Genomic DNA, 21,934 nt, shown 5'->3' with positions numbered 1-21,934 from the left:
TAAATAACATCATAATGAAGTCCTGTTGTTAACTCTTGTGTTTCTCATAAAATGAACAGAAACAAATGTTGTGTTTTGAAGGAGACAGTTTGGTTTTTAATCCAAATGCACACAAATATCAATACTTGTAGTTCAAAAGGAATCACACTGCACTGAAAACTGCAGGGGGAAAAAAAGCTCAGAGACACTGTCATATGAAAATACATCTTCATCTAAACTGATTAAATATGTAAATGAATCCACACAGGGGGAGGAGACAATGTAATGAGTTTGTTCTGATCTTTTACGGAGCAGGTAGAAATATGACGTCTTTATTTGCTTCTCAGGGGGAAGAACTGAGACCTCAGTCCATTTCCACCGTGACAGGAAGTCCAATCTCAATGTCCCGCGCCTCCGAGTTTTGCAGTTCTCTGCGAATCTCCGCAGTGATGGGAGGGTGTGTCTTTATCTTCAGCAGCTCCAGCAGCGAGGCCTTCTGCTCGGAGGCCAGGTCAGCTTTGTAGCGCTGGGTCAGGGTGAGCAAACTCTGATGCCACAGAACAGGAAGCTCGCGTTTCTCGCTACGGAAGGACAGGAAGTGGGCCACCAAGGCATCCAGCACACGGAAAGGCAGGGCGTACTTCTTGTCGAGCAAGAGACGCAGGAAGATGCTGTTGGCGCCGTTATACTCCATCTCTGCCAACTTAAGCATCGCGGCGCTGAAACACAAAGACTTTGCATGTTACACAACGTTCCCTGTTACGCAACCTCGCCTCAGCATTAGCATTGCCAACAGAACAGGGAAAAAAAAAAGAGAACAAGTATAAAGTTTTTTAAGGACAGCTGGTGGAAACACACTGGTGTGTCAGTGAGAGGAAAACCTCACCTGGAGTGGAGCACAGGGATGGAGCACTTTGTGAGTATGCTCCCAATGATGATAGCTTCTCTGAGAGTACACGTCCCAGTTTCACACAGAGGAATCAGTATACCTGTATGACAGAGGAGGTGCCAAGTATAGAAGTATATATATGAGAGCAGGGTAATGCACTTCCGTAAAGGTACTGGGACTGATTTTTAGGGAATTTGAAATTGATGTGGGATCATTTGTGACTTTATAGTTCCAGTGTGTGTAAATACAGACTAAGAGAACATCTTTGATTATATTAGAATACACTGAGATGTTAATATGGAAATAAATGGGGAAAAACATCGATTATTCAATGCATCGTGATTCAGACGTGGACGCTTCTGAATCGATTCACAAATTCCGATTATTTAAATGTTAAATAACGTAAAAAAGACGGTTCAAAAAGGCAGAACTCTGTGAAGTGCAGCGCGCGTCACCCAGACACTATTTCACTGACTGACCGACCGATCGCGACACGCAACAACGAAACCAAAACAGAAGTCACAGCCTCACTGGTGAAAGAGGGTAGGATTGACACGCGATGCTTGGAAATCTGTTGCCACCGTACCGTACGTCACTTTAACAACACACTTTATCACTGATGACTGGAGGCTAATGTCACATGTGCTTGATTACTTTTACATTTTGTCTTAAATATGTGAATCATGATTCAAGATGTTACTTCTTTACAATACAGTTGTAACTTTCTGGTTTACACACATTTCATTTAGGTTAGTAAATGATAATGGATAAATGAGTTCAACTGGTAAGTGGTGAGTGATTAAACATAAGTTGTACACGATGTAATATGTTTTAAATTTCATTTAAATTTGTTTTCATGTACAAAAATCAACCTCAATCATTCAAAAAAATAATTAAACTTGCCCAAGTCCGGTGTTGAGCTAGAGCACTCATTCCCATTGTGAGGAGTAAACACAAAGTGGTGTATTTTTGAACAACACTGCCACCTTGTGGTGTTTTGCCAACACTGGTGGTTTTCAAAAATAAGTGTCACTAATAAACAATCAAACTGAGGCAAGTTGAAAACACACAGGACATATTTTTGAAGGGTGATTTGAACAAGTTATTTACATTACTCAGAATAAAAGTGGGGTGGAGTGGCTCAGTGGTTAAGACCGGTACCCTATGTGCGAAAAACATCATGGTCGCAATGGTCGCAAGTTCGATTCCACCCCTCGCTGACTGTACTCACTTCCATTGTAAGTCGCTTTGGATAAAAGCGTCTGCTAAATGACATGTAATGTAATGTAAAAAGTTTTCTAAATTTAGTCTTGAAATTAGAAATCCACCCTTAAACAAATATTAGATTGTTGACAGTGTTACCAACTACTGTCAATGAAAAGTTCACTCTAAAGCCAGTCTGAAAAGAATGTTCCGTCTCACCTTTAAACCACGCCCCTGGTTTGAACAAGGCTTTCTTGAGGGCACTGTAGAGATGAAAGTTGAGTTTTTTGTATTCTGCAATATCATCCCGCACTCTGGGCAGTAACACCAAGTTATAAAACCTCTGGGCCATTCGTTCTTTGAGATTGGAGGAGAATATTCTATAACAAAAACAGAGAAAACATAAGACTCTGTAATGCTAATGTGTCCGTCTCTTTATAGCCGGTTGGGGGACCGTCTCACCTTGTCGCTTGGTACATAGCAGCAGCGGTCCAGGTCTCAGGCTCAGTTAAATATAAAACCTGCTCCCAGTTTGCAAGAGCTGGGATTATTTTAAAAGCCTTTGGCAATTTTCCACTGCGATATTTTGACAAAACCTGAAGCAAAACAACAAGAAATTATCATTTAGTCTTTCACATTTAACACAGGCACTAAAAAAAGACTATTGCTTCAGAATAAGACATATTCGAGACATTGTATTTTAGTTGGTGAAGAATAATAAGACTATTCTACTTGAATGAACATGGAGAAATATTATTTAACTACTTGTGAAAATCATAATAAAATAATCTAAACTTCTCTCTTTGTGGTGTTCACTTCTAAATGTAGATTTTTTGAGCAGCTCACCTTACTGACACCTTTGTACACTTCTATTACCCTCGGGTCCAACTGGGGCATTGGACATCCCGACACCTCAGACATCAGTGTTCCCACCTCGGTCTGCTTCTCCGTGATCTTCTCCATGATAATATCGGCCAAGGTCCGTCTGCAGAGGGCAAACAAATAAAAAACAGCCAAGTATTTAAAAGAAGAAGAAATCAAACTCAGGGATACGGATACGAGCTATCACAGTATCACTTGCCTCACTGGCGGGTTCTTATTCATGAACATCTCAATGGCCTGCTCATCATCAGGGTCAATGACGACCTCCTTGTCAAACTCAGCATCGGTGTCACCGGCACCTGCTGCCCCCAGTTCAGGCCACTCCTCATCTGAATCTGCATCCTGAGAGCTGGACCCTTATAGTTCAAGTAACACAACAAGACAAGGCTGGTTACATAAACAGTCAGAGTCATGTTTGTAAGATTAAGTACACATGCATGATGTCATTTTTAATAAAATGCATTGGCTGGTTATTTTTAATTGATCAGCCTATTATGACTCAAGTTGACACATTTTTGTTTGGTCCCAGAAACTTGTTCAAAGACACTTTTTAAATGTGTTAGTGAAGTGATGGATGGTGTTGGTCGTGACATCTGTTTCATTCTGAATGAGGGCTTGTCGTGCCAACACAGGTTAAATGCTTCCACATAGGTCAAGGCAAACTGAGGCTGGATTACCAATCATGTGATGTGGACATGCATTTGCTAGGGAATTAAAAATGCACAATAAATTATATTGCACGTTGTTTCTCACCTTCATTATATCAGTGTTGTGTGTGTATTACTCATGTAAATGGGAGGAAAAAGATTCGGAACTTAATGTTTGAAACGGCTGGTTATGGTATCAGCACAACAGTGTTATTAAAAAGAGTTATAACAACTGTATCGGGTTGACATGGGTAAAATAATGATAAATAAAAAGTAAAGTATTGGTAAATAAAAAGTTATTGGACAGGAAAATGGTAGACACTGAACATTTGGTATACTTTTGCAAGAATGAGAACTAAAAGACATTATTTCCAATATGTGTGTTTGCCATTTACTAACTGTGTTGTTTCGGGTTTTGATTTTGATTAAAACATTATTGATTGAGCCATTTCTACCCAGAACCTTGTATAACATCTCATGAGCACAAGTACACAGGTGCATGGAAAAAATGCATGTTTTCTGTATACCATTTACTGAATGAACTACATAGACAGACATTCACCTAACCCACACACAACATTAAAACCCACATACTTATTCGTTCTACTCACCAAGAACCGTGATTGGTGTCTTCTTCTTCTCCGGTGCCAGGCCATATTCAGTCTGAAGCTCCTCTTGCTGAATTCGGGCCTGTTGTAAGATCTTCCTCGACAGACGCTCGTCCACGTACTTGTCTTCTTGTTCTGCCCGGCTGTCCCGCATCTTCACTCGGCCCCGGGGACGCAGCGTGTCCGCCTGTAGGATCTGGTCAGCCAGCGCCACTGTTCCTCCTCCTGCTGCGGCTTTTTCTCCTCCTCCTCCTCCTCCTTTGGTCTTCTTCACTTTAGGCATCTATGCTCTCTGGTAGTTACAACAGTTAACCGGAGACGAATAAGTACTGTAAACAGTCGCTTGTTCAACACGTGCGGGTGACCATTGCCAGGGAGAGGAAGTGACGTAGTTTAGACGTAAAACGTATGTAATATTAAATAATACCGTAAAATACTAGTAAACATGCTGTTTGTGTGTATATAATTATATTTGCATATGTGTTATCAGGTAGCAGCATATAAGCAGCGGCTATGCAAATAATAACTTTGTTTGTTTCTTGGTTGAAGGTTTATTTCACCGGAAGTTCAACAACGGAAGTGATGTTCCCAACCCGGAAGTAGTACGACGACTGTTGTACTAAAAGGCGAAATATCAATGGGAGTCACTTGGTGAGTTGATAAACTTATGGTTTATTATTAGAGTGCCTGCTTAAGCAAGCATCTATTGTTATTGCTCCGCGTTTATTAGAGTTCCTGCTTAGTAAAACCAATGAAAACTCCCTAGATTTCTCCATTTGGGTGTATTGCAAAGCAAGTATCTTTTGTTATTCTTCCTATTATATTATTATTTCTACCAAAACTCGTCCCGCAGCTTTGAGAAAACCGCAAACATCCTCTATCAAAACATGCTGTTTGATCGGGGATGGCATGCTTTGGCTTTTCTAAGCGTTTCGAGTAACCATGGTGACAAAAAGCTGCGAAAAAAAATTCTCATAAGAAATGAATGGAGAAAATTATGATCAGAAGCCAGTCCATTTTGGAGCCTCACTGTGTCGTCATACTTTACCTTAGAGACGTGGTTGAAACTTTAAACGGGTCACAAGACTTGGGACTTTTCTCACCTAGATCAAAGTTTTGATGGGTATTACGGGTTTTAAACAACGTTTACAGATTTTAGAATGAGTGTGTATTGCGCTGCAGTGTCACACTCAGTTGAGGTCATGAAAACAATCACAAAAATCTCTAAACAAACTTCTCCTGCCCACATTTTACATAAAAATGTTGCTATACTCGTTGTCTAACCCTGTGTGTTGTTTTCGTTTTCATATAACTTGGGTTTTTTTTCTTAGAATCACCCAAAAGCACAGAGTTCCAGTCAAACCTCCCATTGACTCCCATGTTAAAACTCAGCTCTGTAAAGCCGGGTGCAGCCCTGATAACGCTATGCAACTATGATTACTACATAAAATACAATAAAATTAAATGTTGTGATCTCACAAAAGGTCAGAGGTGGGCATGTGACAAAATAAGCATATTGTTAGTGTTAAAATAGGAACATAACAATTCAAGTTTTTGAACTTCTCGTTCTGTTGTTTTTCTTCTGCAGTGTGTGCCAGGTGCCTGTGGCGGAGGGGAAGAGTGTGCAGCAGACAGTGGACATCCTGCACAAGAAACTGGAGCAGCTGGGCGCTGTGAAGCAGGGCAGCTTCTGTGTGGACTGTGAGACATACCATGCTACAGGAAATGTCAGCGGTAAATGTCTTGGAAATGATTTCATTAACATGGAGGGTGAAGATCGTGCATGAAACGTGAATGAATGAGACAGTGAATCTGATGAAACAGGACTGTTTTCATTGTATTGTTGTTGATTTGATCTGAAGTTCAGTTGTGGCATTATTTGGCATTACTGATTAATTAATTCCATTACATTTTTGGCCTAATGTAAAACAAGTGACCTGAGAGACGGGACACTGACAGTGTAGTGGTTAGCATCCCATGTGTGCGTGGGTTTTCTCCAGGTTCTCCGGTTTCCTCCCAGATTTTGGGATTAGGCAGATTGAATACTAAATTGACCATAGCTTTGAGTGAGAGAGTAAATGGTTGTTGTACCCCAATTTTTACCCCATGTCAGCTGGGATTGGCACCAGCCACCCTGGAGAATAAAGTGGTAGAAGATGGCTGGATGGATGGAACTAGTGCATGTGCCTGTGCTCATCTGATGAGGGTTAGTTCAAGACGGAGAAAGAAATAAAAATAAATAAAACAATCCACTATTTTTCACAGGGATCCTGCCATGTTACTTCAGCTTTCAAATGACATATCAGCTGATGATAATATCACTACATTTGAATTTCTCCCCCCGTTTTTCATTTTTTCTTGTGTCCCTTTTTCACCACCTTATTTTGTTATCTCACACAGCTGCAGCCTGTAAAAGAAAGCATGAAACATGGCTCTTTACTCAGGTGTGTTGATGTTGTTTTCCCTTCATGTGCTGCTGGTTGAGGTTCATAAGCTGCTTTTAGACATTCACTGAACTTTAGGGATTCTCTGGATATTGTGCGGAGGCTGGTGGGTCACACGTGTGAACGCAAATGTCTGCAGAACTTGCTCTGAAATTCTCTCTTCAGCTCCCCTGTATCAGCTGTAATTAATGGCCAAGCAAGCTCATGTGAGAATGCAATAGGAGAAACATCAGTGGCTCTACAGAGAGTGAATGCAGTACTTAAACACCTGTGATGATCGGTCCTTCCTCTGCATTCCACCAGGTCAGCCTACCAAACTCTTATACGTGATGCACAACTCGGAGACTCCCCTGAGCTGCTTGGCCCTGTTTGAAGGTGGACCCTGCCTCGTAGCTGACGCAAACTTTGACGTCCTCATGGTGAAATTAAAAAGTCACTTCCAGAACGCCAAAGGACACAAGGTGGAGTGCCGCGGGTCAAGATACCGCTACTGCGACTTCCTGATAAAAGTCGGTTCGGTGACGATGAGCTCCAGTGCCAGAGGAATATCAGTGGAGGTTTGTACTCGTATTTTGATCCCGAGAGTGAAGTATGTTTTCTCACAGTGACCGCAGTAACTCATGGTGTGTGTGTGGGTCTCCTCAGGTGGAGTACTGTCCCGGTGTGGTACCAGGGGACTGCTGGAATCTCATGAAGGAATTTTTGCAGTCCTTTCTTGGTCCCAGTGTCCCTGAACTTCCGTCCGTGTTTGCTGCCAAACCCGAGGGACTTTTTGCACCAGCAGACACGGTCGACACCATGACGCAGTATCTAGAGTTGTTCAACAAACTCCGGAAATTACAAATCACTGGAAGTAGTGTGCGTTAAAATGTCAGTGGGAGGGAGAGCTCTATTTTTTTTATGTTTGTATGATGTATGATGTCTTATCTCACATATTACACCCCTGATGAAAACGTATTGTATTAAAGAGAAATCGTGGACAGCAGCCAGTATCCTTGTATTTATACTTGTAAGTACATACAGTACACGCTTATCCTGACCAAATAGTGTATTGATGGCATTATTTCTTTACAGAATTGTTACACGAGGAGCAGTTTAGCTAAAAGTACAATTACACAATTATTTTTATAAATCAATTACATGTAACAGCAGTTAAGTCATTTTTGATCAGATGCCATTTTTAAACATTAATAAGGCACATAAATGTAAAGATCAGAGCAGAGGTGGGCAGAGGAGCCAAGTAAGAGTACTGTTACATTGGAATAATATGTAAAAAAGTATGTTGCATTAAAACTACTCTGGCAAGTACAATTTATCCAAAAGGTTACTTAAGTAAATGTAATGCTCTAAATTTAGCATAGTACTCGATTATTAATCCATTACTAAATTAATCGTCAACTATTTTGGGAATCAGTTAATCGGTTTGAAGCTTTTTTCCACGATTAAAACGAGATTTCTGATTGTTTGAGCTTCTTAAATGTGAATATTTTCTGGTTTATTTGCTCCAGATAACAAAGAAATCATTAAAAGTGAATCATTTTCATTTCTGACATTTTATGGACCAAACGATTAATCAATTAATCAAGAAAATAATCAACAGATTAATCTGTGATGAAAATAATTGTTAGTTGCAGCTCTAGTAGTGATCATAATTTGCTATTCAGTGCTTCACCTGTGACTAAAACTGTTACAAATCAACAATCTGTTTTTTATTTTGAATTTTTATTTGTTTTTTTTGTTGGCTATTTAATAAATGACCTCTTGATTCTTTGTAGAATCATGAAATCAGGCATGTCCAAAGTGCAGCCCGCGGGCCAATCGTGGCCCTCAGCTTCGGATTTATAATGTATTGTTTATGGCTACGGAGCGACTTCGAAATTCGTCCTCTGTCACCTGTCATACCCCCAGTGGCTCAGCTGGAGTCCCGGGTTTGAAACCCACCTGTGACAGACAAATATAGCACTCATCTCATTATTTGACATCAAATGTGAAAGAATGGCAAGATTTTATTTTGAATTGTTTCACTCCTGCATGGTTTAGATTTGGTTACATATCAATTTATTATAAAACAGTGCATTTGTATGTAAATGTTACTGTTAAAAAAGGTCTGAAATCTTAACCTTATCAAATCTGGCCATCATTTAAAAAAGTTTAGACATCCCTGTCTCACACTCATTGGTTTCTTTGGTGATACTAGATATTAGTTTAGTCATTTCTTTGTATGGACCACATCATTTTTGATTGACTATCCCTGCTTTTCTAAAACATTAGACTTTCACCGGCCCAGCTGTTCCCTCTGCCCTAAGTGCAGCGGCCCAGCTTCGGTCACAGTGGTTCCATGTGGTGGCGGTGGGCGGTGGACTGTCCGGGTCCAGGTCCGTCCTGCTGCCTGTTGTTCAGCTACTCCGCCAATGAGAGCCCGGCTGCTTCTCAGTCCCAGTCCAATGAGAGCGGCAGGCTCTGGACTCGGATCGGGAGTTGGGTTGTTCAATCTGTGAGGGGGGACAACAAGCTCAGCGCTGACTGAACTGGATGGATGGTTGCTGGCGATGGTAACGTTACCCAGCTTTTTTTTTTTTCCTCCCCCCATTATCCGATCTTATTAAATGCACACAGATGCAGCCCGGTACACATGTGACGTTGGGCTCCATTAACCGGCTGATTTTAAGATGAATGTCACCGGGGACTTTTTGAAACGACGAACGGCGCTAGCGCGCTGAGCTAAGCCGCCGTACACATCGGGTAGTTAACGTTAGCGACCGACAGCCACCGTTATGGGTTAACTTCGATTGTCCTCGGCGAACGCGTTAGCCGTGCAGCTAGCGCTAGCCACCGCCACAAGCTAACAACATAAACGTTGGCTAACTTAGTGCCAGGACGAGAGCCGTGTGTGTGTGTGTGTGTGTTTTAAACAAAGTACGTTATTCGGCACGAAACGGTGATAAAAACGGGGATCAGTGACCGCAGAGCCCCGTGTCGAGCCCGTGGAGCTAGCGGTTAGCGACGCGAGCTAACTTAGTGCCCGCTGTCTGCTTCCAGAGCAACAAAGTTGTAGGATATTCCTGGAGAGTGGCTCTTTGACTGCTCTTTGTTCTGCGACGGTGGAGCAGCCTAGCATGGCGTGAAGGAAGAGCCAGCCGGTCCAAGCAGCCAGACAACCGGCTGCTTCTGTACCGTCAACTGCGGACAACTCGCTGTATCAATGCTTTATTACTACATTCATGACAATCGGCGTCAGATGCGTTAATAGACATTAAACATGCAGCGTCGATAGCACCACGTAGCAACTCAATTATTCCTCAGCCAAGAACGACCCCCCCCCCTCCACTAGATAAACAAATACTCTCCTTCATGTGTTTTTACCTGGAATAATTGGATTTAAAAAACAAACATATTTGATTACAAAGAAGTCAATGGATTTTCAGATTCAGACAACTCTGTGGGGAAACTTGGTTTGCAGTGGCTGTCATGACAAATCACAGCATACAAGGAGAAATACTTTTTTAAATGTTCACACAGTTAAAAAGTACAGTTTAGAATATTTCATCTTTCAAGAATAGAGTCATAGTATTAAAAAAGTCCTGATTCTACGAGAATAAAGACAGAATATTATCACAGAATGCAGACATAACCAGCGATAGTCTGCAGTTGAACACTAGCAGCCATTTCCTCCTCCAGTCCACAAAAGAGATGATTTAGTCCAGGTCTGTGTTTGTGATTCTTTCTTCCAAACAGACTCAGTTTCCTGTGCAATCTTTTCAAAAGTCCTGATGCTGAAGATTATTTGGTGCTGATGTGAGAAATAATATGAAGTATTTCTTTATTTGTGAAGCCCCTTAAAATGTAACTTCACATAAGTTCCTCATCTTTATGCAGTGGATCGTCTGAGATTTTGCTTGAATAATAATTACGACTTGAAATATTATATATTCAGTTTGGCCCGAAAACTCCGTTGTAAAAAGCAACCAAATAAATAGGCATCAATTTGTTTTAGATGCTTAAACTCTATTGGTTTGACTGAATTATTCATTACTTTTAAAATAATCCTCACACCTCCATACACATTAAAAACAACAGGAGTTGTTGAGACTAAAGTGCTTAACAAAGTACACATTTCTACACACTACACACATGTCTGTGCGATACAACCAGGCTGCATCAGGATTAAAGGCAAGATTGAAAATGTAAAAGAAAAGGAATGGTTTCAGAGTCAACAATCTCCTGCACTCATTTAAGAGTCAAAGGTGATTCAAGGTTCTTCATTGTCATATACTTAATAATGAGACGACACCATTAGTAGTAATGCCAGCTAAACTAAGCAAATACATAGATAATAATACAAAGACACTTCAACTAAAATGGTATGAAATATAGAATAATGTGTGCATGTCTACTTATATTTGTTACCTATTTTCTTGTATAAAAACTGACCTTATCTGGATCACTGGTCCTCATGGAGACCAAAACCTGATCCTGATGAGGCAGAAGCTAATTTCTCAGGATCAGGTTTTAAGTTTAGGGCTAAGATTTGAACTGTACTTAGGTTAAGGTTAGGCATTAACCTAAGACTATGCTTTGTAAAGCTACAGGAGCTCTTGTGATGATGAGCCAAGTTTTTAGTTTTAATCTGCACCACATGAACCATACTGTGTCAAATTCCCAACCGTCAGTCATGGTTTGCTACAATTTCTCCGATCAAATGTCCAGTTAGGTTTATATATGGAGTCCAACATGACATGTCGTCGTCACAGGCCCATAATATAAATTCTGAGCAAAGGGAAAATGACTGAAAACACTTAACTACACAAGCGTTGCATAGTCAGAGTGGGTTTTTAACAACACAGTGTTTTTGAAAACATATTAAATGTTCATTATGCTTGTGTGTTGTTGAGATCTATGTAATTTTGTGGTGACTTGTCTTCTCAGCAAAAACCTCACATGTCCCATCACTCCACTGAGAAACTGTTTGTAGCACAGTAAAGTATTTTGATGATGTTTTCGTCTTTTTTTTTTTATAAAGAACTTTCCTGCTGGGGCTGGTGGTGACTGTGGTAATGGGTGATCAAGCTGCATGTTGCAATTGAGCTCTCCGCAGATGTTGTGATGTCCCAAACCCGAGCGAGCGAGCTATATTTACAGTAAGTATACATTTTAATATTCTTTCTATTCCCAGTTCTTCAGATGAGCTGATTTGTGCTGTATTCCTGAACAAGCATGACTCTCTACCTTACTATATGTTGTCCTGCGACTCTTACCACAGAATGAGTTGCTGCTTGGCTACGGGACGTGTGTCCTATCACTGAGGCCACATGTGTATCTGGAGAGATGGATCGCTGTAAGCACGTGGGACGCCTGCGTCTGGGCCACGATCATTCTATCCTCAATCCTCAAAAATGGCACTGTGTGGACTGCAGCACCACCGATTCAGTGTGGGCCTGCCTCAAGTGCTCCCACGTGGCCTGTGGACGTTTCATGGAGGAGCACTCGCTCAAACACTTTCAGGAGTCACAACACCCACTGGCTATGGAGGTGCGTGAGCTGGATGTCTTCTGCTTTGCCTGTGGAGACTATGTACTCAATGACAACGCAGAAGGAGACCTCAAACTCCTCCGAGGGGCGCTCTCTACTGTTCGCAGCCCAGGTAGACGCTCGCTACGTTCCTCAACTGGAGGGGAATGTACCAGCTGGGTCGGGGAAGGTGGGTCGCAGCCCGCCATGCAGCTGGCTTTACGTCACAGGAGGAAAGCGCTCCTTGGGAAGATGTTCCGGATATGGATCGACAAAAATCAGGAGCTGCAGAATCAACGCAAGGAGAAACTTGAGGAAGCTAGAAGACAAAAGAAAGAGGTGAAAAGAAGACTCATGGAAGAGCTTGGCAACGTACCTCCCAGAAAGAGTGCTAGGCTTCTTACTCAGGCGCCACGTTCCATGATTACACTCATTCCTCGCAAATTTCGCGACCCTCCAGACCGCCTACCTCCTCCTCTTCCTCCCAAGAAGCCTTCCATTCTAACTCTGTCCCGTAAGGCTCCTCAGAATGGCAGAGCTGCTAAACTGAGGAGATACTACTCCAAACATACCACAACCCGCCGGAGACCCGCTCCGGGTGTCACTGGTCTGCGCAACTTGGGGAACACGTGCTACATGAACTCAATATTGCAGGTGCTGAGCCACCTGCAGAAATTCAGGGAGTGTTTTCTCACTTTGGACCTGTGTGAGACTGAGGAGCTCCTGGCCAAGACCAATCACTCCCAGGGGATGAAGGGGGTCACAGGAGGCGTCGTCAGCAGTGGTAACACGGCGCTGTCAGGATGCCCGCTTGGACGCGTGGGGAAGGCAGGCTGTTGGAATTTGCCCGTGGGCAAAAAAGAAAGCACTCCGCCTTCCCCGCAGGCTGCAGAGTTGGTCCAGCCCAAGGAGCCTCGCTGCTCCACCCGCCAGCAGATGTCTCTGTGCCATGAGTTGCATACACTTTTCAGGGTCATGTGGTCAGGGCGGTGGTCTCTGGTATCTCCCTTCGCCATGCTTCACTCCGTGTGGAACCTCATCCCAGCTTTCCGTGGCTATGACCAGCAGGACGCCCAGGAGTTCCTCTGTGAACTGCTGGACAAGGTGCAGCAGGAGCTGGACACGGAGGGGTCCAAACGCAGGATAGTCATTCCCATCACCAAGAGGAAACTGTCTAAGCAAGTGCTAAAGGTTCTGAACACCATCTTTCATGGGCAGCTACTCAGCCAGGTGAGGGTGCCAACATGTCACACACACACACACACACACACACAGTGATACTAGAGACCTGTTCAGTCTTATTGTAGTTATGTCACCTTTTTAGAAATCCTCCCAACAACAATGTTCCACTGAGGTTTCTTTTCTGTTTGATTTGTATGATTATCTTTAACCACTGAATTTAGCAAAATGAAGAATAAAGAATAAGAATTAAAAACATTTGTGATCATAGCTTAAACGGTGCGCAAGGTCACAGACACCGCATGCTGTGTGTCTTTGTTTTTATGCCGGATGTACAAAGCCTACATCTTATTGTGTAATCAAGGCAATCAGGATAGTGGATGCTCCACCAGAGCCTGACGGGCCGGGTCAAGGTCCAGATGAACATTTTAAAACTGTTTTCGCATCGGGTTCAGTCACACCGAGCGTCTCACTACATGTGCAGCACTTAACGTGTGTCCTTTCCACACTCGGTGTGCTTATTGGCTGTTATTTACACCGCATGGGACCGTAAACAACACAAGCAGTAACCGTGGTTACGTGCCACCTGCCAGGGATGGGGTGACGAAGTCAGCGCAGCAGCAACAGCAGCATCTATTATCTAAATTGGACTTTGTTTGATCCGAGACATAATAACGTGAGCCGCCGCGCTCTTACCAAGAGAGCCGACACCTTCCAGAGAAATTAATTATAAGTTGAGTGATCAGGAAATCTGTGTGGTGAGAATCTTCTCGGCTCATCTCCTTGGTCTGCTTCAGTCAAATGCACACCTTAATTAAACCAGAGAGTTTTCACAGGAAACAGACGTGTTCTCACCTGCAATCTTCATGCACACAAACAGACGTGTTCTCACCTGCAATCTTCATGCACACAATGGTATACACGATCACGCCGTCACTATTAACTCATCTCCCCTTTTTGTTCCTCTTTTGCCTCCAACTGTGTCTGAATGCTAATGTTTGAGAGACATTGTGACGCATTTACATGTGAAATGAGCACAATGTTGGTGCGGCTGCACAAACATACTCACCTGTGGAGCTGCAACTAATCTGTCGATTATTTGCTCGATTAATCGAGTAACCGTTTGGTCGAACCTGGAAATGATGACGTTCTCGAATGATTGATTCACTTTTAATGATTTCTCTGTTATCTGGTGCAAAGAAACCAGAACATATCCCCATTTACGAAGCTAACACAATCAGAAGTCTTGTGTTAATCATGCACAAAAGCTCTAATGTAGTAATCGATCGATGGAGTAGTCGTTTCAGCTCCACTCACCTGGTTGTCGTCTCCCGTTCAGGTGACATGTCTGTCCTGCAAGCACAAGTCGAACACAGTAGAGCCATTCTGGGATCTGTCCTTGGAGTTTCCAGAGCGATATCACAGCGTAGACAAAGCTTCGGGCTCGTCGGCTTACCAGCGCAGCTGCACCCTCACTGAGATGCTCTCCAAGTTTACAGAGATGGAGGCTCTTGAAGGCAGCATCTATGCCTGCAACCACTGCAACAGTAAGTGCAACTTTCTTCATACACTGCAGAAATGAAGGCGGCAAGTTTCGAGGAGTATGTTGGACTTCAGTTGTCTGTGTGTTACCTGTAAAGTCGGAGTAAATGCTGACTTTTGTTTTTCCAGTTTGACGAGGCTTAAAGGTCCAGTTTGTAAGCATTGGTGACATCTAATGGAGAGACTGTATATTGGAGTAAATGGAGGACTCCTCCACTCACAGGATGTTGTTCTTTGTTTAGAAACATTGTGGTGCAACAAGGTCCTTGCATTGAGCACAAATAAAAGGCTTTTTATATAAGGATACAGAAACCAGACTACTTTACTTTAACCCTCAAAACAAGGAGCATTTCGGCTGCTTTTCTCCATCACTATGTTTAAACTTAGAGTTTATACAGAGACTATAAGAACATAGAGTGTCTTATATCCTTTTTTTCAACACAACCTCGGCAATCTGATGAAAGACGTCTTTCATTTTCACCAACTATATAAACACACCTGAGGAAAGAGTACTGAAAATGTTTAAGATCGGATTGAATTTGGGAAATTTGGAAATACGTCACAGTTCAAAGTTCACTTGGCTCGTTTTTATGAACAAAGAGAAAAGAAAAACACTCGAGTTTTGTGACTTCTTCACAATTATTGCTACTTTATATCGCGACCAAAGACGTGACAGAAAAAGAATCATAACTTATAAGTCACGAACTCATAAAAAGACGTGAAAAAAACACACTTTTTAAAGCCTGAATATGTGACCTATAAACACACACCACCAGGATGTCCATAAAAGGAGTTGTGGATTATTCCCATGGCAAATTACCATGGGTGCACATGAGCACTAAGGGTTAAAATGATTAAACGCTCCTACAAACACAGGTATATTAATATGCTTCTTCTTATTTGTGGATATTCTGCCAATAATCCCTCCCTAAATGCCACAGACCAGCCCTTGAAGTCATGTCTGAATGCAGCTTTCTTCAGTGTCGCATATAAAATAAATAAAATGAAGCTTCCTGAGAAAAGGAAACTGGGCTTGTACTGCAGTGACTTGAATTTTAATTGTCAGTTATGAACAGGTCACCTTTGGAGAATGTTTCTGCATCTGAACACGTTTATTCAGTTTTAACCAGCAAGTTCTTCTGCTGCTCAACTCATGAGCAAGCGATAATTGAGCATCACGGCGTCTCTGCGATGTGACGGAGTGTGAAAGTGTTTGCCCACCTGTTGAGAGCCGGACGGAGGACGAGACGTTAAAAACAACACTGACACTGAGTCGTCTTTGAAAGTCCTGAAAATGCTTGTGTAGCCTGATTATTCATAATCAAGCCAAGCACATAAATACTGTGCATTTGAAGTCTTCTGTGGATTCCCTTTTGTCATCCTATTGTTTGATGGTTTGCCAGGAAGAAGACGGAAATCATCCCACAAACCCTTAGTTCTGTCAGAGGCGTGTAAGCAGCTTCTGATCTACCGCTTACCTCAGGTTCTACGGCTGCACCTCAAACGCTTCAGGCAAGTTCTGCCAAACACTCGCTGCTTCATAATGTTATAATTGAATGTCTTCCTTATTTAAAACGATGTGAGTAAGCACGTGTTGTTGAGTATTTGAGTCAGTGTGACACTAACTAGCTCCCGTTGTATGGCAGATGGTCGGGGCGGAACCATAGGGAGAAAATCGGCGTCCACGTGGCCTTTGACCAGGTTCTGAACATCAAACCGTACTGCTGTACAGGCTCAGGTCACTCTGTCCACAGAGGAGGCTACACCTATGATCTGTCTGCTGTCGTCATGCATCATGGTAAAGGCTTTGGCTCAGGGCATTACACCGCATACTGCTACAACACAGAAGGAGGTGAGCACTCGTTTGTGTCTTTGAGGACATTCTGATGTTTTTCCACACTCGCCCAAATGTGACAACATTATTTGTTAATCCATTTTCTATTCGTCACCGCGATGTCTTCTCCGCTGCTTACGTTGAATATGAAACTCCATTAACAGCAACAATAATGTGAAGGTGAATGGGAAAGTGAGACGACCTCACACTTGATCGTTATCATCGGTAAACGCTTTCCTCGGGGGTTCGTGGTCTCTCAATCTCCAATAGCACCTGCTTTTGTAAATGATCTTTCATTCAGAGGAAAATAGCTGATCTCACGTGCCTCGGCCACACGGGTACGGGGAGGAGGAACACTGTGGTTTTACGGTGGACCAGCTCTACGCTCTCGGCAGGGTCCTGGAGGGTGCATGGGAGTTCGCCCGACCAGTCTTCATGTGCTTTGTGGACTCGGAGAAGGCGCTCGATCGTGTCCCTCTGGGAGTCCTGCGGAGGGTGCTCCGGGAGTACGAGGTCCCGGAACCCTTGATAAGGGCCACCCCTGTACAACCGGGGTTGGAGCTTGGTCCGCATTACCACAGGGCTGCCCTATATCACCCGGGGAAGACCCAGGACTCGCTGGAGACAGCTGGTACCCCCGCAGCCCGACCTTGGATAAGTGGTAGAAATACATGTGTGTGATTAACAGCTAATATCGTCCAATAGGCGCCCGAGAACTTCCATCAGCACAGTGTCAATATGGCACCGGCCAAACCGCAAATCGCTAGGCTTCAAAATGGGAGTTTAAATCCAATCAATCAATCAAACTTTATTTATTTAGCACTGTTTATACCCACTGAACCACCCGCCACCACCCAACAGCCGTTCTAGGCGACACGCGGCTGGTATTACATGATTTACACCAGTGAGGAAACGCCGTCATGGAACTCCCAAACAGCCGTGGATGAAGTCATGAGCGGCTGCCTCTTGTGTAGAGAAATGCTGCCTGGTGTTTCGGTGGCTTGTGTTTTCACGACATAACACATCACATCAGTCTGATGCATTTCTAGGCTGTACATTTTGAACTCTACCAGGTTTTTAAGGTTTGACTTTGAACGCGTTGGTGCCTCTGTCTACCTGTAGCCGCCCGCATGCTCCTGTAAAGGCTTATGTTACCCCTCGACTACTCCGTTCATCAAAGGATTGTCGTCTGGACACGGGCACAAGACAATCCAGACACGTTTCGTGTGCCGAGCGCTACCGCAACAGGGCCGTGCATCCCTGTCTATCTTCAAGAACCAACTCTTCCAAGAGCATCTTCTGTCCCAGCACGTCCCTTACCCCCCTCCCCCGCACCATCTCCTCCTGCACTCTCACCCTCTGTGTAGCTTATTCCCCCTCAGGATCAAATGGATATGTGAATTTTCGGATTAAAAATAGCGCCAGCCCTCGTGTTGAATGTTAAACCTCTTGTGTCTTTGTATCCTCAGGTTTTTGGGTCCACTGTAACGACTCTGACATGAAGGTTTGCAGTGTGGAGGAAGTGTGCAACACTCAGGCCTATATTCTCTTCTATACCCAGAGGTCCGCGTAGGCACCTCTCGCTGTGATGTCGACCTGCATACGGCAGCGTAGGGCTGCATTTATTAAAATGTTCGCTGATGTTTTCCCAGATGTCATTGCACACAATCACCTTAAACTGATTTATCTAAAAAAAGATAAGAATGAGGGCAGTAGGACAGCCGCCGCCACCATCGCGAGTCGAGGTGAACATTTTAGCAGCGTAACCGAGAAGAGAGAGATGGAAATAAACGGTGTCCTGCTGTAAATGTTTTTTGTTTGTTTTTTTAAAGAAAGGAAATCAAACACATTTTCATAAATGCAGCCACAGCTTTCTCCAACTGTGGGACCAGCATATTGGTTTATGGCCTAAAGACTGTGGGAGCAGGTCTCACTCTGTCCTGCTGAACACCAACACGTGTGTGTGTGTGTGTGTCCATGTTTTTTTTTTGTCTGTAAACAACCGGTCACTCACCAAAACACTTTCTTACATTCGTGGGCAACACAGACTCTGGGACGGTGCATTTTCTGTAACTGTACATTTGATCTCAATGCACTACGACTTAATAACGACGGAAGGGTACATCATGTGACGTCATAGAATGAAAGTGTGCTGACCGTCTGGACTCTGTGTTGCCTCGTGTTCAGCTTTTTTAATTATGCCGTGTTTCCATCTACGACTCGACTCGACTCGGCACGGTTAAGTTGCGTTTCCACTAGCATAGTACCTGGCACCAGGTATTGCTTCTTCTCTTCCTTTTTTAAGTACCTGCTCTGGCAAGCATGCCGAGTAGGTGCTCTGCGTGATCACTGCCGGCCACTGATTGGTCAGAGTGCCGTCACAGGAACAGACTCAAAGCCGAACTGTAGATCAGTTAAAAAGACTTAACAATCCTAAAAATGTGTGTTAATCTCCAACAGTTACCAGAGAAATGTCTGAAATCTCAGTATCTAACAGAGAAGTCTGCACTGAACAAATATTTTTAATGAACTGATTCTAATGATTCAGTTACACTGAAAACAACTGCTTTACAAGTCACGAGTCACTCGTGTGTAGAACCTGACTCCGCCCAGTACTTTTTTGTAGTGGAAATGCAACGTTAACCGAGGCGAGGCGAGCTGGGACCATAGTGGAAAAGGGCCATTATTGTGACGTCGGTTCTGACAACTTTCACTACTCATCATCATCATCACCATCATCATCACGGTTGGTATTTCACGTCGTCCTCTCCTCAGTTTTACTGCTGTGACTGAATACTGTGCGATTACAGTGAACGGGACTCATTTTTTGTTTTCTTTTAAAAAAGTCACTGTGTTTCATTTAAAAAGAAAGAAAAGTCCAGAGTTTTAGACACTTGATTGAAGGTGAGTGACGGAGAGCTGCACTTTTTTGAGGAGGGGGCTATATTACTGTTGGTCCTATCTTTTGTGATTGTTCATCTTTTTAGCTTCTGTAACATCTTTAAATGGCAGCTCCCCCTTGTGGTTTAACAGTCAAACTAGTCTGAGCCCACGTCCTGATGCACTCGACTGCAGCTGAGTTTTTAAAACCACGACATCAGGAGGAGGAGGAGGAGGAGGAGGAGTGAACGTGGCAGACTGGGATACTGAAGAATGTTGTTTTTGCCAGTCTTGGGGTACCCATTTTGAGTTGAGCACCTGAAAGCAATATATTGTACATCCTGCATCTTGATGGGAAATTAAGATAAAATCAGGAATTTCTTCTGCTTGTTATACAATGTTTTTTTTTTTTGTTGTTTTTTTTCTACTCTGCTGTTTCTATCAAGGTTCTTTAGAATTTGCTAGGTAATCAAGAAAAAAAAAACCCTGCCGCGTTTGATACGAGTCAAACGCGACAACACATTTGTGAACTCTATGTAAAAGTTGGAACAATCTAATGACGATGAATGTCTTACTTTTTAGTGGTCAGATGTGGCCATGCCACTCCCTCTGATCCCCCGCCCCCAAGTTCTGTCTTGTACTGTAAAAAAAAAAAAATACCTGTCATAAATGTAATGATCATATGGGTTTTGCCTGACGGTAATTATTAAAAAGACAAAACAAATTTCAACCTCACGCGTCATGTTTTGATTTTAAAGGACGGCCTCTCTGAAAGTAATCACAGGAAGAGAGGATGCTGTCGTGTTCATGTGGGTTTTTCAGGAGATTAACGTACGTTCACGGTAAATGGATTCATGGCGGCGTTCATCTTTGTAGACATTAACATACGGATACAGTGAAGTAGGCCTGAATTAATCCACGGGATTAGAAGACTGATCTGAGGCTGAGACCTTTTTAATTCTGCTTCTCTAATGCTTTCTTGAAAGATTTGAAACCGAGAATAACTGTAATCTAATCCAGACAAAGATGCTGCTGTTGGGGTGGGTGGTATTAAATTTAAATCATATCTGAGCATTATTTGTCCTCTACAGTGAACTGCTCTCATGTTCACATATTCACTGATGAGGCACTGTTATAATAAGTGGAACGTCCACCACTAGGTATTGATTTGTTGGTCCATTATTGTCTAAACTGTGAGATGATGTGAGACACTTGTGTTCCTGAGTGTGTGTCTGAGTCCATAGAGGCTCGTCTTCAGTGCTCAGCATTTAAACCATTACAACAACTAGTTCAGTAGCCTTTCTAATTAAATGTGACCCTTGTTTTGTAAAAGGTAAAACCATCAAAATGCTAACAAGAACGGCTAAAAGATGAGATAACACTAGGACCGTGCAGCAGCTCCCGGACGTCACTGTCTCACTGTCTCACTGTCTCCCCTCACTCAACAGCCTTCACTTTTATTCGTTGATCCCCTCAAAAATGACCACAAAGCCGCAGAATAATAATAATAATCTATATGTGTTGATGGTCAATCATTTGTGTCACGTATGACGTTTCGAGGCGATCGGTCGATGAATGACAGAGTTGCAGGGCACTTCCTGTTTGGTGATGAATGGTCAAAGTTCGCCAAACTTCCATGGCGGAAATTTGAATCCTCAAGCCTTTCGATCACTTTATGCCTCTGACGTGTCACGTACAAATGTACAAGTACATGTTTGTTCATTTATGAAGCGAGTTACAGTTTTCGATTTCAAAAGACCTATTTCCTGTGTGCAGGTCATGGGGCATGCAGCATTGCTCAGGGCGGGCCCCTGGTCTCACATACAAAGTTTCATTACAGGGCACTTCCTGTTTAGTGGCAAAATGGTGGCTACATTCATCGTGTTGGGTCAAGTCTGTCAGTTTCGAGGCGATCGATCAATGAATTCTGAAGTTAGTTTCAAGTGGTGGAAATTCGACAAATGTCAGATGGTTGCCGTGGCCACGCCCTATTGAATCTGCAAAAAACTTTTACATTACATTACATTACATGTCATTTAGCAGACGCTTTTATCCAAAGCGACTTACAAAAGTGCATTTAAACATTTGGGTACAAATGTCAAGTAGAACAAACTATGAAGTGCTAGTCATAAGTGCAATACAAGTTTTTTTTTTGTTTTTGTTTTTTTTTGTCGTCTTAGTCGAGGTAGAGTCGGAAGAAATGTGTTTTTAAAACTTTCAATAACTTATTGCCTTTGATGTGTCTAGTGCAAATTGTCACAGTTTTTATATCGGTACGATAAATGCTAATTTACAAGTGTGTGAATCGCCAAATAGAAATTCACTGCAACTTCATTTTG

General features: G+C 42.8%; 3 protein-coding genes across 4 annotated transcripts; 2 read left to right on the top strand and 1 right to left on the bottom strand.

The window, feature by feature from the left end:
* Positions 1-68: 68 nt before the first annotated feature.
* On the bottom strand, positions 69-4,610 carry bysl (bystin-like). The gene is made up of 7 exons (XM_044024159.1): positions 4,212-4,610; positions 3,153-3,309; positions 2,918-3,056; positions 2,534-2,667; positions 2,291-2,451; positions 866-968; positions 69-698 (listed from the first exon to the last, which is right to left on the bottom strand). Exons 1-7 carry the CDS (start codon positions 4,489-4,491, stop codon positions 344-346), a joined length of 1,329 nt encoding a protein of 442 aa, XP_043880094.1. The 5' UTR covers positions 4,492-4,610; the 3' UTR covers positions 69-343.
* A 188-nt stretch (positions 4,611-4,798) lies between these two features.
* med20 (mediator complex subunit 20) lies at positions 4,799-7,637 on the top strand. Its single transcript, XM_044024449.1, has 4 exons — positions 4,799-4,859; positions 5,797-5,942; positions 6,956-7,209; positions 7,298-7,637. Exons 1-4 carry the CDS (start codon positions 4,846-4,848, stop codon positions 7,517-7,519), a joined length of 636 nt encoding a protein of 211 aa, XP_043880384.1. The 5' UTR covers positions 4,799-4,845; the 3' UTR covers positions 7,520-7,637.
* Positions 7,638-9,021: 1,384 nt separating this feature from the next.
* Positions 9,022-18,523, top strand: usp49 (ubiquitin specific peptidase 49). 2 transcript variants are annotated; one of them, XM_044023853.1, is made up of 7 exons: positions 9,022-9,204; positions 11,673-11,790; positions 11,913-13,390; positions 14,679-14,886; positions 16,285-16,393; positions 16,528-16,733; positions 18,185-18,523. In XM_044023853.1, the coding sequence occupies exons 3-7, from the start codon at positions 11,978-11,980 to the stop codon at positions 18,286-18,288; spliced, it is 2,040 nt and encodes a 679-aa protein (XP_043879788.1). In that variant the 5' UTR covers positions 9,022-9,204; positions 11,673-11,790; positions 11,913-11,977; the 3' UTR covers positions 18,289-18,523. The 2 variants fall into 2 exon arrangements, with proteins under 2 accessions (XP_043879788.1, XP_043879789.1); XM_044023854.1 differs by lacking the exon at positions 9,022-9,204 and adding an exon at positions 10,016-10,896.
* The last annotated feature ends 3,411 nt before the right edge of the window (positions 18,524-21,934 follow it).

This window comes from Solea senegalensis, linkage group LG4, assembly GCF_019176455.1.
Source record: "Solea senegalensis isolate Sse05_10M linkage group LG4, IFAPA_SoseM_1, whole genome shotgun sequence".
Lineage (NCBI taxonomy): Eukaryota > Metazoa > Chordata > Actinopteri > Pleuronectiformes > Soleidae > Solea > Solea senegalensis.
The sequence above is the reverse complement of the archived record's forward strand: the minus strand, read 5'-3'. Positions and strand labels throughout refer to the sequence as shown.